Below are 14,497 nucleotides of genomic sequence, written 5' to 3' on the forward strand. Positions count from 1 at the left end.
AACTACACCATGCCTTCTCATCAAGATTCGCCCTGTGCGAATGGCTTTGTCCATAGCCTTGTCACACTGGGCTTTCAGAGTGGCGCATTTATCCACGGCAACTTTAGCAGCTAGTCGAGTGGCCTCTAGCTCCTGGGCGACTGATCTCTTGGAGGCACGCAAATCTTTAATGACAGAGTCCTTGCTTGACACTAATTGCCTAAGCCGCAGGATCTCATCCTGAGATACTTGCAGTTCATGACGATGATGATCTAGATCTGTCATGGTAAAGCGGTGGCTCCTCTCCAAGATGGTTAGAGAATTGCTGGCGTCACGATATTACCTATCCAGATTGTCGCGGGAAGCTGCAAGTGCTCGTTTCTCTTCCTGCAGACAAGAATCAACTCTCAAATATCCAAAAATCAGTAAAAGCACGGCAGGTCCAATCAAGTAAGCTTACCTTGTTAGCCACCCTTTCAGAGTCAAGCTGAGCATTAAGAGAGGAATTCAAAGAATTTGCGTCATCTAAAGAAGCAGAAACCCGGGTCAGGTCGATCTGACCTTGGGAATGTTTCTCCTCAAGCTCAGAGTACCGCCGGGTTGAGTCGGCTTGATGCTGAAGATTTTTATCCTCGAGCTCAGAGTACCGCCGGGTCATATCTGACAAAAAGCAATCGAAGAAAGATACACGGTCAAAAACAAATTAATCAATCAGCCAAAGAAGAAACAAAGATACCAACTAGCATTTGACACTTTCAAATCAGCTATCTGTTTCTGAAGCAGCAATGGATTCCACTGCGTCAGGGACAGAGCTCCTTCTGGGATAGTAGCGCCATGTGATTTCAATTGAGCAGACATCCCATCAACCAAAGCCTGTTATTAAAAACAAATGAGTATGAAGAAAGTGATTTACTAGGAGGAATGACAGAATGAAAAAAGCTAATTTACTTGAAGATTAGAAAAGAATGAAGGCAATCCCAAGTCATGAGAAGTTGTGTTATAACTTGACGAAGGAAGATCAATTGGAACAATCTGAAGAGCATCATTGGGGGTTGATTTAGCTCCACTAGCAGATATCAGAATTCTGGCATCTGGTGCGCCGACCTCTAAGGCGACTCCCTCACTTGAAGCTAAAGAAGTATGCATCGCTATCACTCCATCAGAACGTGGTGGAGATGACCTGACGTGGACATCCATGGAGGTATGGGAAGGAGAGCTCGCTCGGACACCCTCGGGGGCTGGGTTGCAACTCGCACTGCCATCGGAGCCGGATCACTAACTGCAACACTCTCGGGGGCTGGGTTGAAGCTTGCGATACCCACCCGAGCCGGATCATTACGTGCAACACCCTCGGGGGCTAGGTAACCGCTAGCACCACCCTTGGGGGCTGGGTTTTCTGCAACAGCCACATCTACGGCTGAAGGATCCTTAGTCACCTCCATGGGAGTCGGGCAATCTTGACCAACCTCTTGACACCGAAGACCGCCTTCCAAGGTCGACGATGCGCGAGATGCTGCCCGGGATACCTCTAATCCCACATCTGGAATGTCAGAGAAAACATCCATCATATCACCATCAATCGGCTCTGAGAGCATATCTTCAGGAATAACATCCTCAAGGGTCTGATCAAAATCTGTTATCGATAAATCCTGAAGGCTAACAAGAGCAGACAGAGCTGGAGAAGGAATATCACTATCCCCTCTACTACCTCTGTAGCGCAGGCTATTCTTGCAAATTAGCGGAATTTCTTCTTCCTCTTCTTTGTCCTCATCAAAAATGCGGACAAAAGATGGTGCAGGATCACACCCATTGGGTTCAGCTTCAACAGGATCACACCCATTGGGGTCAGCTTCAACAGGATTACACCCATTGGGGTCAGCTTCAACAGGATCACACCCATTGGGGTTAGCTGGTGCATGGATACATTCGTTGGGGTCAGTTGGTGCATGGTCACACCCATTGGGGTCAACTTCAGCAGGTACACCATCAGTGGGATAAACTCCAGTAAAGACCTCTGTTGGTACTTCTTCACAAACAAGAGCAGAAGGTCTAGCATTCTGGTCCAAGCACGACAATCACCGAAGCCGTCTCTTTTTCTTCTTCTTCTCTTCAGAAGGCGTAGTCGGACGACTGACCTGGAGAAGATGCTTTGGGCGAGTACCCTCAGGCTTTCGAGTGTCCGCTGCTTTGTCAAGCTCTGGTATAACTGCAACAGATTGTTTCAATAGGGGCCAAGTCAGAAGATTCTCCAGCCAACATGTCGAGCACAACATTCATTTCTGCATCATCTGGACTCGCTGGCATCTCAAAATAAACTTGCCTCTCATCATTGGGAATATCACAAAGAGAAGCAACCAAGACCTCAATATCTTCGGGAGAGGGTCGTACTCTAAGACCCAGACCATTATCACCAGCAGGAGGATTGGACATGAAATTGATAAAGGACTTAGGAGGTGGCAAATTCCAAGCAAAGTAGGCAACATGAGCACCAACATTTGATACTTTGCCTCTCAAGATAATGTCTAGTCGGCTCACCAAATCCTCAGCAGGAATCCTCATATTGGTAACCCGAGTCGAGTCGGTGACACCACTATACAAGTAAGTCGTGTATGCTCTGTCCTTCAAGGGCTGAATATTCTTAAAAACAAAGTCAGCAACCACAGCCTCGACGGTCAGACCTCTCTCCTTCAGAAGACAGATTTCAGCAAATAGAACCTTGGCTTCTGTTACTTCCAAGGCAGTAGGAGACTCAATCCAACTTGGATTGCGCACATCTGGTTGTCTCTCCGACCGAGGGGGGAGGGACTGGCCATGGTTTTCCACAATAAACCACTCTAGGCGCCATCCTTTAATACTGTCCTTAAGCGAGATGTCAAGGTATTCCGTTTTGCTCCCACGGCGCATCTCCAGACTCGCACCACCCACGAGTTGGTGCTGACCCCCAGCCATTCCAGGTCGACAGTGATACAGATACTTCCATAAACCAAAGTGGGGAAGAATTCCGAGGTAGGCCTGACACAGATGAACAAAGATAGAAATTTGCAAAATGGAATTGGGATTCAGATGAGTAAGGTTCAGATTAAAAAAAGGTCGAGGAGACCGCGGAAGAAGGGAGAAATGGGAAGAGCAAGGCCGCAGATAAGAAAAGGAACATAAACAACGGACTCAAGGCTTTCTTCTGTCGGAACAGTGACCCCACGGCAAATCCGCCAAGAACAAAGTTCTTTCGGAGGAAGAATTCCAACATCGACAAGGTGGAGGAGATCCGATTCTGAAACAACAGACATATGGTTACCTGCGAAATGCAACTGGCTGTTGGGGCCGATGGGAGGAATGACCACCGCAGCATAATTTTGGTTCTTCCGCTTGGGCGCCATCGCAATCTCATCGGCGGATTGAAAGGAAGCGAAATCAGAGGGAAGCAGAGTAATGTTTGGAGGCAGAAAGGTGAAGTTAGGGCTCAGAACGCAGAGGCGTGCGACGACGTGATATACATGGGGTTTTCCCGGGTCAGACACCGTTTCTAAAAAGTGTTAAGTCATCACTCGGGAAAAACAAGATTTCCGACATAACTCGGCCATTATCTCTAAAACACTGACGTCGTCAAGCACCACTCGGTTGTTACATCTAAAACACCGACGTGGCTCAGCATAACTCGGTCGTTATCTCTAAAACGCCGACGTGACACAGCATAACTTGGTTGTTACCTCTAAAACGCCGACGTGGCCCAGAATAACTCGGCTGTTACCTCTAAAATGTCGACGTGATCTAGCCTAACTCGGCTGTTACCTCTAAATACACCAGCAGTAACTCAGTCGTTTTCTCTACGTAAATGCTGGCAGAATCAAATACAACTCAACAATTACCAGTCGTTACTCGGGCGTTATCTCTAAGAACAACAGCAGCGCTAAGCATGAATACAAGCTGTCGATTGACTATAAAAGAACAATGGAAAAGTGAAAGATACGCTCAGAACAAGCCGAAATTTTCTTCATTATATAAAAGGGAAGTTCTTCCACAAACTCAAAGACCAACTCATTATGAGCCGGCCTTCTTTCCCTTTTTTGCTATATTACACTACTACATCACTATACTACTTATACTACACTATACTACTAACTACTACATTATTTCACTATTACTAATACTACTTCCGCTACTACTTATCTATACTAATATTTAAGCCAGTGGCGCTTTGCCACTGGCCTTGCCGCTGTCGTCGTCGCCCTTGCCGCTGCCACTGTCGCCCTTGCCGCTGCCGCCGTCGCCATCGCCCGTGTTGTCGCCATCGCCTCCATCGCCGCCGTCGCCTTCGTCGTTGCCGTCACCACCGCTCCCCTCCTCGGACGAGTCGGAGGAGTTCTCCTTGTCCGAGGAGATCTCCGACTCATCCGAGCCCTCGAGCCCGGAGCGCTCGACAGCCCGGATGTACGTCCACACCTCGGCGGCGATCCCTTGAGAATCATCCGAGCCGTCGGACGAAACCGGGGGAGAAGCATAGACCGGCGACCCCTCGGTCTCGGAGGAAAACTCCTCCTCCGAGTACTCAGAGTCACCGAAGTCCTTCGAGGGGGGACTCGGCTCGTGCTTCCGCTTGTCGCCAGAGTGGTGCGACGAACTTCCGCCCTTCTTGTTCTTGCCCATAGTTGATTGGAAGAGAAGAGAAAGGTGGAGAATAAGCAATAAACGGTCGAGAGATGTGTGAAGATACCAGTGAAGCAGGCAGTCTATTTATAGGGGCAGGAGGCAACCGCTCATCTCCTACCACGGTCACTGAACAGTCGCAAATATTCAATAAGCAATTCAAATCGTCTGGAAACAAGTCAGGTTGCAGACGCCGTTCCACGTAACACGACACCCATTGGGACTGAAGTCAACTGCTGGACGATATGATTACACCCCGCGGTCACGTCAAGTTACTACTCAGGGGCAGTTTGCTAAACGCTCAGCGCACCAAGCCGTCCTTTGGCTACACCCATTGGGGGGGACGTCCAGGAATTTTCAATAGATTTTTCCAAGCAGTCACATCCATACAGTATACGCAATGAATGTATCAAGACAGAAGGAAGATATTGATAGAGATCAGAGGAAAGCCAAAAATAGCTGCTGAAGTACAAGTCTAATCAACAAAAGCATTGAAGCACGAAGCGAAATGAAGACCAGCCAAGAGCCATCTACCGGACGTCCAATTTATCGCCGATCAAATACATTTCAAACCTAACAGGACATGGGTAGACCACGTTGATGATCTCAAAGGCAAAAACCATATGCTGATCTCTAAAGCATAAAGATGATGATATAATGCTGAATTCTAAGGCATTCGACGAAGATAAAATGATGATTTCTAAAAGCATGAGATGAAGACCTTTGAGTGGATTATTTTCAGTAATCCACTCAAAGCTCAGGGGCACCCAATGAATCATTAACCCCAAAAGACAGAATGCTGATCTCTAAAACATGAACTAAGGATAAAATGCTAATTTCTAAAGCATGAGATGAAGATAAAATAATGATTTCTAAAAAAGCATGAGATAAAGACCTTTGAGTGGATTATTTTCAGTAATCCACTCAAAGCTCGGGCACTGCACCCAATGAATCCTGAACCCCAGAGAACAGAATGCTGATCTCCAAAGCATAAGCCAGAGACAAAGCACCGATTTCTGAAGAATAAAGCGAAGACCGATGAATAATGACAGGAGAGGATAACAGAAGATCATTTTTACCGAGTTACTCAGAGTTTAGAAGCAACAACTCGATAGGCATATTTTCAAAGCATTCCTTACCAAAATAAAAAAACTGTAAGGTGGACCTAGAATCTTTGGGCCGATTATTTCAAAATCAACTCAAAGATTGGGGGCTTGTGGGGGACAGATATCCCCCGGGTCCACTAGAAGACAAGAAGGCCTCGCGAAAGGCCTCGGGCCCATTATTTCGCAAGGCCATCCCTTCATGGGCCAGGGGAGGAATGTCTGGAAGAATGGATCGACATAAGATCGGATCGACTCGAGCCCGTGCGGCTCACTGAATTCAAACGTTATCCACAGCAGTGATCCGATTCTTCCGCGCAGCGCCCTTAGACATCGGAACTGAATGATGATAAGTCGACAGGATTATAGGAAGATAAGCTCAGTCTGTACACTATTACTTAGGTGCACGTTGTTATCATATCCGCATGTAATGCCCCACGGTCGAGTATATAAGGCCTAGGGGGCACCCCATCAAATAACAACTCACTCGCCGTCTACTCAGCTCTCTAGCATCCCCATACTAGAGAACTCCCCTGTAACCCACCACATAAAAGATCCACACAAGGAAGTAGGGTGTTACGCCTATCTAAGCGGCCCGAACCTGTATAAAATTGTCCACTGTCTCTCGTGCATCTAGCACGAACCATCGAGCTACAGTCAGTAACACCGTCCTACTCCAAAAGGCACCTGGAGGGGCAACCCTAAGTGCGCGGTCGGACCCAAAACATCGACACGTGGGGTACCCGCTAACTCATCCGCTAACTCATGGGTAGGTATTTGAGCAAAATTTTAAATCTGTTATGAGTACGAGTTTTTTTAGTGGATATAAATATTTTTCACATGGGTACGTGTTTGGGACGGAGTATTGCGTCCGTTGACATCTCAACATGAGCGAACAGGAAAAGGGAAATCGCAATGGCAACTTCCAACCGGGCGACTTGGCTCGGTATGGCCGCTGGCCGGGGCCCGGCTCGGCTGTCCCTCCCGCTCCTCGTCCTGGTCCGCGCCAATCACGCAGACTTTTTTTGGTGGGACGCTGCGCGGCGGGCCGGCCCCACCCACGTTGCTCGTGGCCTGGAAGTGGAACCTTTGAACACGACACCGCCGCGGTGAAATTGTGTTGAATCATTTGGCAGGTGTCATCGACGAAGAGAAAGATAATAAGAGAGGTAATATTAAAAAGAAGGACCAGTGATAATCCACCGAACCGAACGTCACGGGCTGACCTCCGGACCCACCACCCTCCGTTCCGTTGCCTTGCCTGCCACAACATGGGACGGTGTGTGTGAGACAGTGTGACGGACGAATGGACGATGGGAGGCTGGGCTGACGCTGACCTGCGGGGCCCGCGCGGAGCGAAACCACGGTAACATGCCGTAGATGCTCAGCGTAATCCAGCGGCAGAAGTGGCGCGCACTTTATCTGGTTGTGCTGTGCCCCCCTTCCCACCGGCTCCTGCGCGCGGTCACGCGCAATCTTCACGTCACAGACAGGTTGGCCCCATCGCTCCCGCCGCGGCAGCCTTCGTCCACCTGTCGGTGGCCGTGTCCCCAAAGCTTCGCGTCGCGGTGCGCAACGACCACCGCTCCGCTCACGGCTCACCCAAACGCTGTCCAGCCGCGGGGGCGGGCCCACCGTCCTCTCTCTCTCTCTACCTTCGCTTTCCCACCTCATTCGGTCTCACTTTGCATTTAACCCTGGACCGCCCTGCCTAGTAGGCTGTGGACTCCTACTCCTACTCCTACTCCTCTCTCCCCTTCCTCCCGTTGATTGATTGAGGGGATTGCTACTAGGCGGGCGCTAGCACTGCGAAGCATCTCGCCTCATCGTCTCCTCCGTGCTCCACTTGCCCATTCTTACGCGCTAAGCAACAGGCCAGCCGGCCGTAGCTCCAAAGCGGGAGCCGGAGCCGGAGCCGGAGCCGGGAGCTAAGGGGGGCCGTGATGTCGTCGTCGCCGACGGCCGCGCCGGCGCCGACCACGCCATCGGCTCCGCCGGCCAACGCGACAAATCCGCCGCCCGCGACCCCGTCCGCGCCGCCACCGGCGGCGCCCACGCCTCCCACGCCCACCCCGCCCACGCCGTCCCCGCCGTCCCCAGCCGCGCCGCCGCCGTCACCCCCCTCCGTCCCGGCCCCCGCGCCGGCCTCCACCCCGGTGACTCCCTCTGCGCCCTCGCCCTCCTCCCCTTCCTCCCCGGGCACGCCCGCCACCCCGTCGCCTCCATCGGACACCCCGTCGCCGCCATCGTCCGGTGGAGGGGGCAGGTCCCCGCCGTCGTCTGGGGGTGGGCGATCCACGCCGTCCTCCCACTCGCCTCCCAAGTCGCACTCGCCGGGGGGCGGTGGCGGCAGCTCCGGGCCGTCTACGTCGCTCGTCGTGGGCGTGGCCGTCGGCGGCCTCGTGCTGCTGCTGCTCGCCAGCTTCATCTGCCTCTGCTGCCTCCGCAAGAAGCGCCGCCGCGCGCCGCCGCCGCCGCCGCCTCAGCACTACGGATACCCGCCGCCCCCGCCGCCGTACAAGGGTGAGTTAGATCTCTCTCGCAGCTCCCGTGTCTACCTGCCTGCCTGCCTGTCGCTGTCTAGATCCAGATCTAGCATGTGGGTGGCGTGACTAGGTACTAGTCACGTTACTGTCGGTTTCAATTCTGGTCTTCCTGGCAATTCGGCTGGCTGTGGATCTTAGGTCATGGCATTAACATGCGTGTTAGGTTTCAGTTCATGCTACTTTGGCATAGGTGTTGTTCATATGTGCATATATAGTGGTTAAAAGTGTTATTTCAGTAAATTACAGTGCTCTTTTCAATTTCAAGGGATTTGGACCTGTAAATTTTGTACTCATTAATCCGTAATCATGATGGTTAGGCATTACTTTTAATAAGGTGTACTTCCCTTGAAGTTAGAAAATGCATTACCTGGCACTCTCCGTAGGTGTCATACCTGCTGTCTAAATCAAATGCTGTATTATATTTGGTCTACCTATTGTCTATCTGTTTTGTTTGGAAGACAAACTAACTTGTATAGCTTTTCTTATAGATTCTATTTAAGCATATGGTGCTTTCTGTAAGCAGTTTCAAAATGAAGACAAACCTTTCCTCACATTGTATTCTATCTTACTGCAGAGGATCCATACGGTGGAACGTACCAGAGTTGGCAGCAAAATGCGCCTCCTGCTCCACCCCCTGAGCATGTGGTCAAGATGCACCCTTCGCCTCCGCCAGCATATGCCAATCGTCCTCCACAGCCGCCAGTGCCACCACCACCAGCGATGCTAAATAGTAGTGGTGGATCTGGTTCTAATTACTCTGGTGGCGAGATCCTACCTCCACCATCCCCTGGTGCTGTTCTTGGCTTCTCGAAGAGCACATTCACCTACGAAGAGCTGTTGAGGGCTACTGATGGATTCTCGGATGCTAATCTCCTTGGACAAGGTGGTTTTGGCTATGTTCACAGAGGATTGCTGCCTAATGGCAAAGAGATTGCTGTAAAACAATTGAAACTGGGAAGTGGCCAGGGAGAGCGTGAGTTCCAGGCTGAGGTTGAGATTATCAGCCGAGTACATCACAAACACCTTGTGTCTTTGGTTGGCTATTGCATTTCTGGAGGCAAGAGGCTGCTTGTCTATGAGTTTGTCCCCAATAACACATTGGAATTCCACTTACATGGTATGTCCCCCTCCCCCCTCAACCCCCATATATTTTCTCTCCATTATCTGTGAATCTGCACATATTTGATTTTCCTACTTGGTTTCTCTCTGGGACCATGAAACCATGTTTCATTAGCACATCTAGAATGTCAGAATGTGTTACAACTGGAGGCAATAGCTGTTCACAATCCACTAGAACCTGAATAGCTTAGCTGTTCAACTGAACTTTCTGATTCTTCCGTTTTTCCCATTCAAGTAATATTATATATTGATATTCATGTGTGCTATTCAAGATTGCAATAACAAATCTGCATGCGAGTGTAATTAAGAGAATTTGGCAGCCTAATCAGTAGGATTGTTCTGTTGAAGGAAATTCTGTAGCCTGTGAAACTTGAGCTAAATAGAAGCTTCCCTACCTTCTCAGCATGAAAAGAAGCCATTCCTTAGAGTCAAGTCCTCAGACACTTGCCAGCCTTATTGTGCATGAAAAGGGATGGTACCCAACCAATGATCCCTTTTGCAAAATTTTCTTTGCTCTTTTCATGTTTGAGCTGGGAATTCACGAGCAAGTGCCTTGCTTGCACAAACAAAATTCCCTTCTCCTGTAGGGCAACCCATGGATTTATTGGTTATCCTAAAATTTGATTGAGTCATGCATGATACCAGTTGATTGTTAATTCCATTTGTTTCATGTTCTTTTGTGCATTGTTATGATATATTTGTGCCTTCTTCAGCGAAAGGTCGACCAACAATGGAGTGGCCTGCTAGATTAAAGATCAGTTTGGGTGCTGCCAAGGGTTTAGCTTATCTTCATGAAGACTGTGAGTTTACATACATAATGACTATCTATATTATATTACAATCATATATTCAGTAAATATTGAAATATAGAAGGACCTTATATAATCTCTTTCTTATGAGCAGGCCATCCAAAGATCATCCATCGTGACATAAAGGCATCTAACATTCTTCTTGACTTCCAATTTGAAGCTAAGGTATGGTCTGAGTTTTCCTTTTCTATTCCAGAGTTTACAGCTGACTTTCTGTTACAACTGAAAATTGTATTTCTTACACAGTGCTTATTTTACATTTACCACTTTCACAAAGTTATATTGCACTAGAACATTTTGACAGTCCACAAATTATATCTGTTTTGAATGTTGTTGTAATCTTGTTTCTGCTACCTAATCTATTTTGGTAGCCACAAAGTTTTGCTTTCTTGGAATTTGGTCACCTTAGTGAAATTTTGTTTATAATCACATCTGATGAGAAATTATACAGCCTTCTTTCTTAAATCTCCAGACCACTCTTTACTTATTTAAACTTCATTTTAACTAACAAGTATCTTCCTATAGGTTGCTGATTTTGGACTTGCAAAGTTCACTACTGATAACAACACCCATGTTTCGACAAGAGTAATGGGCACCTTTGGGTATGTATAAATGGTACTTTGTAGTTCAAGTATGATGTTGTCTATTATAGACATGCTGCATACCTATTTGGCTGAAATTTTAACCGTGTGGATGCCATTACTTAATACTGATGCAGTTCAGACTAGACTGAAATATGGTTAGTTTTCTTAAGATACAATACCCTATAGATTTTTGTAACCTTGGTATTTGCATCATATTCTCAGCTATTAGGAGAGTTATTCCAACATTCAACTTTCCATGCTAGTAATAATTATGCTTGCTAATACACATCTTGCTGGCTTTTTAGGTATTTGGCACCTGAGTATGCATCTTCTGGCAAGCTAACAGAAAAATCCGATGTATTTTCCTTCGGAGTCATGCTTCTTGAGCTTATTACTGGGCGGCGACCAGTTGACACAACCCAAACATATATGGATGACAGCTTGGTTGACTGGGTAATTATTTTGAACATCTTTTGCCGTTTGATGTTTTCATAATGCTTCCTAACTTCTCATCTTTAGCATTGATCATTGGCCGTGATTTATCAATATGAAATTTAGGTACTACTTACTATAAGCACTTGTATACTTCATTTTGCATGCTCTATGATACTAATACTAATTACAAAATTGTACTCCCTCGGTCCCAACGTAGTATTTGTTTTAGCTCTCAATTTTTATATCTTAATTCAAATGGATGATCATGGATCTAGACACATATATAAAACACATACATTAAGTGTTGTATGAAATTATGAATCCATTTAACACCCCAAAACGATCTTTAATTTGGGACAAAGGGAGTAGTTATTTTTTCTACCTTTTTAGTTAAGCATACTTCTGGTGAGTGGTGACTAGGTTGTATTCTTGTTAATAAATGTTATGGACTTGTAGTCATGTACTACCTTGAGAAAGTATGTCTCTACCTGCCACTTAAACGTGCTTAACCAGGAAAGTCTTATCCTTCGTTGAGTCTTATCCTTCGTTGTTTTTCAGACTTTTGTAACCTTCCTGTGAGTAACATCATTGTATCATCTGTAGGCAAGGCCATTACTGATGCGAGCACTTGAGGATGGTGAATATGATTCTTTAGTGGATCCTCGGCTGGGAAAGGACTTCAATCCTAATGAGATGGCAAGAATGATAGCCTGTGCAGCTGCATGTGTACGCCATTCTGCACGTCGTCGGCCACGTATGAGTCAGGTAATTTATAGACAGCTTTTGCACTGTCCTAGCGAACATTCCTAAACTGCACTTACGTCCCTTGGCACTATTAAGTGCAGAATCTGTTGTAATGTTGTATACATCACTTGATTTCTATACCACAAGAAGTATTGAGCTGACGAAATGGTGACCTGAGTTCTGAGTTGGAACTTTGGTCACTTTAGTTTCAATGCTGAAAACATGCCACATTGGGATAACATAATACTGCATTGCACCAACATGCTCAGATTTTCATGTATTTACTTGGTGGATTAATAGCTTCTCACCTTATTGTTAAGGTCGTTCGGGCTTTGGAGGGCAATGTGTCTTTGGAGGACCTTAATGAAGGTGTTCGGCCTGGCCATAGCCGCTTCTTTGGGTCATACAGCAGCTCCGATTACGATTCTGGCCAGTACAACGAGGACATGAAGAAGTTCAAGAAGATGGCATTCAACAACAACTATACCAGCAGCCAATACAGCGCGCCAACCAGTGAATATGGACAGATACCGTCTGCATCAAGCAGCGAGGGCCACCAGACGCAAGAGATGGAGTCGGGTGCAATGAAGAAAGGTGGCTACAGTGGTGGCTACAGCTCAGGATACAGCGGAGCCTCGTAAGGGAATTCCCTCTTTTTTTTTGTTTTTCTTTTGATGTTTTCATTGCTGCATTTGTAAAGTCTGGCCGAATTATATGACCAAAGCTGCTGACTTGCGCGTGATGTATCTGAGTTTGACCGAGTATAGTTCTATGTAGCTGCAATTGTTTATTCTTTCATGAAAGTTGTTCTTGACCAATGTTTGCTGTGCAGTTCGAAGAGAGCTAATTGAATGTTGATATACTGTCCATGGGTCGCTTGATTCATCTTTCCCCTCGATGTGTCATCTAAATAACCTTGCTAGTATTTTCCGGCTACTTCATTACAATACATGTATCATGTATGCTGTCACGAGACAATGGTTGTAAATCTAGAACGTAATTAATCTCTACTCCTTTAAAGCACGACCTTTTCTTTTGTGCTTCACGTGTAAAGTGCATAGAGTAGATTATTTTTTTCTCTATCATGTCTCGTCTATCAAACAGGTCATTACGTCTTAGATGGACCATGTAATTCAAATAGGTCATTATGTTTTAGATGGACCATGAGAAAACAATCAAAACTAACATGCTAGCACACACAACACTCCGGATAGTACCGTTTCACACTTTCACTGGAGAGTGTTTGGTTTGATGAAACACTCTTGTGAGATATAGAAACTGTTGTGCGAGAATGAAAAAAAGGGGCACTGCATTCTTTATTGCTTTTGATATTTATACAAGAGGAGGAGACACTAAAAGGAATGGCCAAAAGCTTCGTCCGTACATGGTTATCGTGCAAGGGCATGTCCCTTGGAGAACGCCGATTAGAAAGTAGTCAGCAACTGCTTATCTTTCATAACACTCCCCCTTAAGCAGTTGTCCATTATGTATATCCTCCCTTGAAACCCGTAAGCAAAAGGTGGTTTGCAATAATATACTGTGTAACACTCAAAAAAAAATCCAGTGGGAAAAATTTGGAGAAAATCAATAGTATATGATATGTCTTTGGTGTCTCTATCGAAAAACTTTGATGGGAAAAATCAAGAGACTGACATATGCTTGTGTTGACATTGCCTCATTAAAAACCTAACATGAGAACATGATAGTAAAACTCATATAAGAAAATAGTACAATGTGATGCTAGTATTAGGTTGATCAAAGAGATACTCCCCTGATGCAAGCAAATCTTTAAGTCGACGCATACCAATACCCTTAACACATATCCGAAATGTGGAATAAGGTAGTGACTTAGTGAATAAGTCTGCGAGGTTGTCACAAGACTTAGTTTGCATGACCTTAATCTCACCACTCTGTTGAAGTTGATGAGGATAGAATAACTTGGGGGAGATATGTTTGGTAACATTGCTCTTGATATAACCTTGTTGCATCTGAGCAACACAAGCTGCATTATCTTCATAGATAATGGTGGGTGATTCAATGGAATTAATCCCACATGAAGATTGAATGTGATTAATCACCCTTCGAAGCCAGACACATTCACGTGAGGCTTCATACAAGGCAATAATCTCTGAATGATTAGTGGATGTTGTTACTAGAGTCTGCTTGGATGACTTCCAAGAAATAGCAGTTCCACCATTCAGAAATACAAACCCAGTTTGAGACCTTCCATTGTGGGGGTCTGAAAGATAACCAACATCTGTGTACCCTACGAGGCTAGGATCTTGATTTCTTTCGTAGAATAGACCGAGATCTGCCATGCCATGGAGGTATCGAAGAATATTTTTAATTCCAGTCCAATGGCGTTTGGTAGGGGATGCACTACGTCTAGCAAGTAAATTTACCGCAAAAGCAATATCGGGTCTTGTATTGTTTGCTAGATACATAAGTGCTCCAATTGCACTAAGATATGGGTACTCAGGACCCAAAATCTCTTCTCCTTCGTCTCGTGATCGAAAAGGATCCTTATCCCTTTC

General features: G+C 46.4%; 1 protein-coding gene across 1 annotated transcript; it reads left to right on the forward strand.

The window, feature by feature from the left end:
* The first annotated feature begins 7,546 nt into the window (after positions 1 to 7,546).
* On the forward strand, positions 7,547 to 12,744 carry LOC100279274 (putative prolin-rich extensin-like receptor protein kinase family protein). Its single transcript, NM_001152295.1, has 8 exons — positions 7,547 to 8,249; positions 8,847 to 9,389; positions 10,105 to 10,191; positions 10,295 to 10,365; positions 10,726 to 10,802; positions 11,090 to 11,237; positions 11,823 to 11,984; positions 12,284 to 12,744. Exons 1-8 carry the CDS (start codon positions 7,670 to 7,672, stop codon positions 12,602 to 12,604), a joined length of 1,989 nt encoding a protein of 662 aa, NP_001145767.1. The 5' UTR covers positions 7,547 to 7,669; the 3' UTR covers positions 12,605 to 12,744.
* Positions 12,745 to 14,497: the final 1,753 nt, after the last annotated feature.

The sequence above is a fragment of the Zea mays genome, chromosome 8 (genome assembly GCF_902167145.1).
Source record: "Zea mays cultivar B73 chromosome 8, Zm-B73-REFERENCE-NAM-5.0, whole genome shotgun sequence".
Taxonomy (NCBI): Eukaryota; Viridiplantae; Streptophyta; class Magnoliopsida; order Poales; family Poaceae; genus Zea; species Zea mays.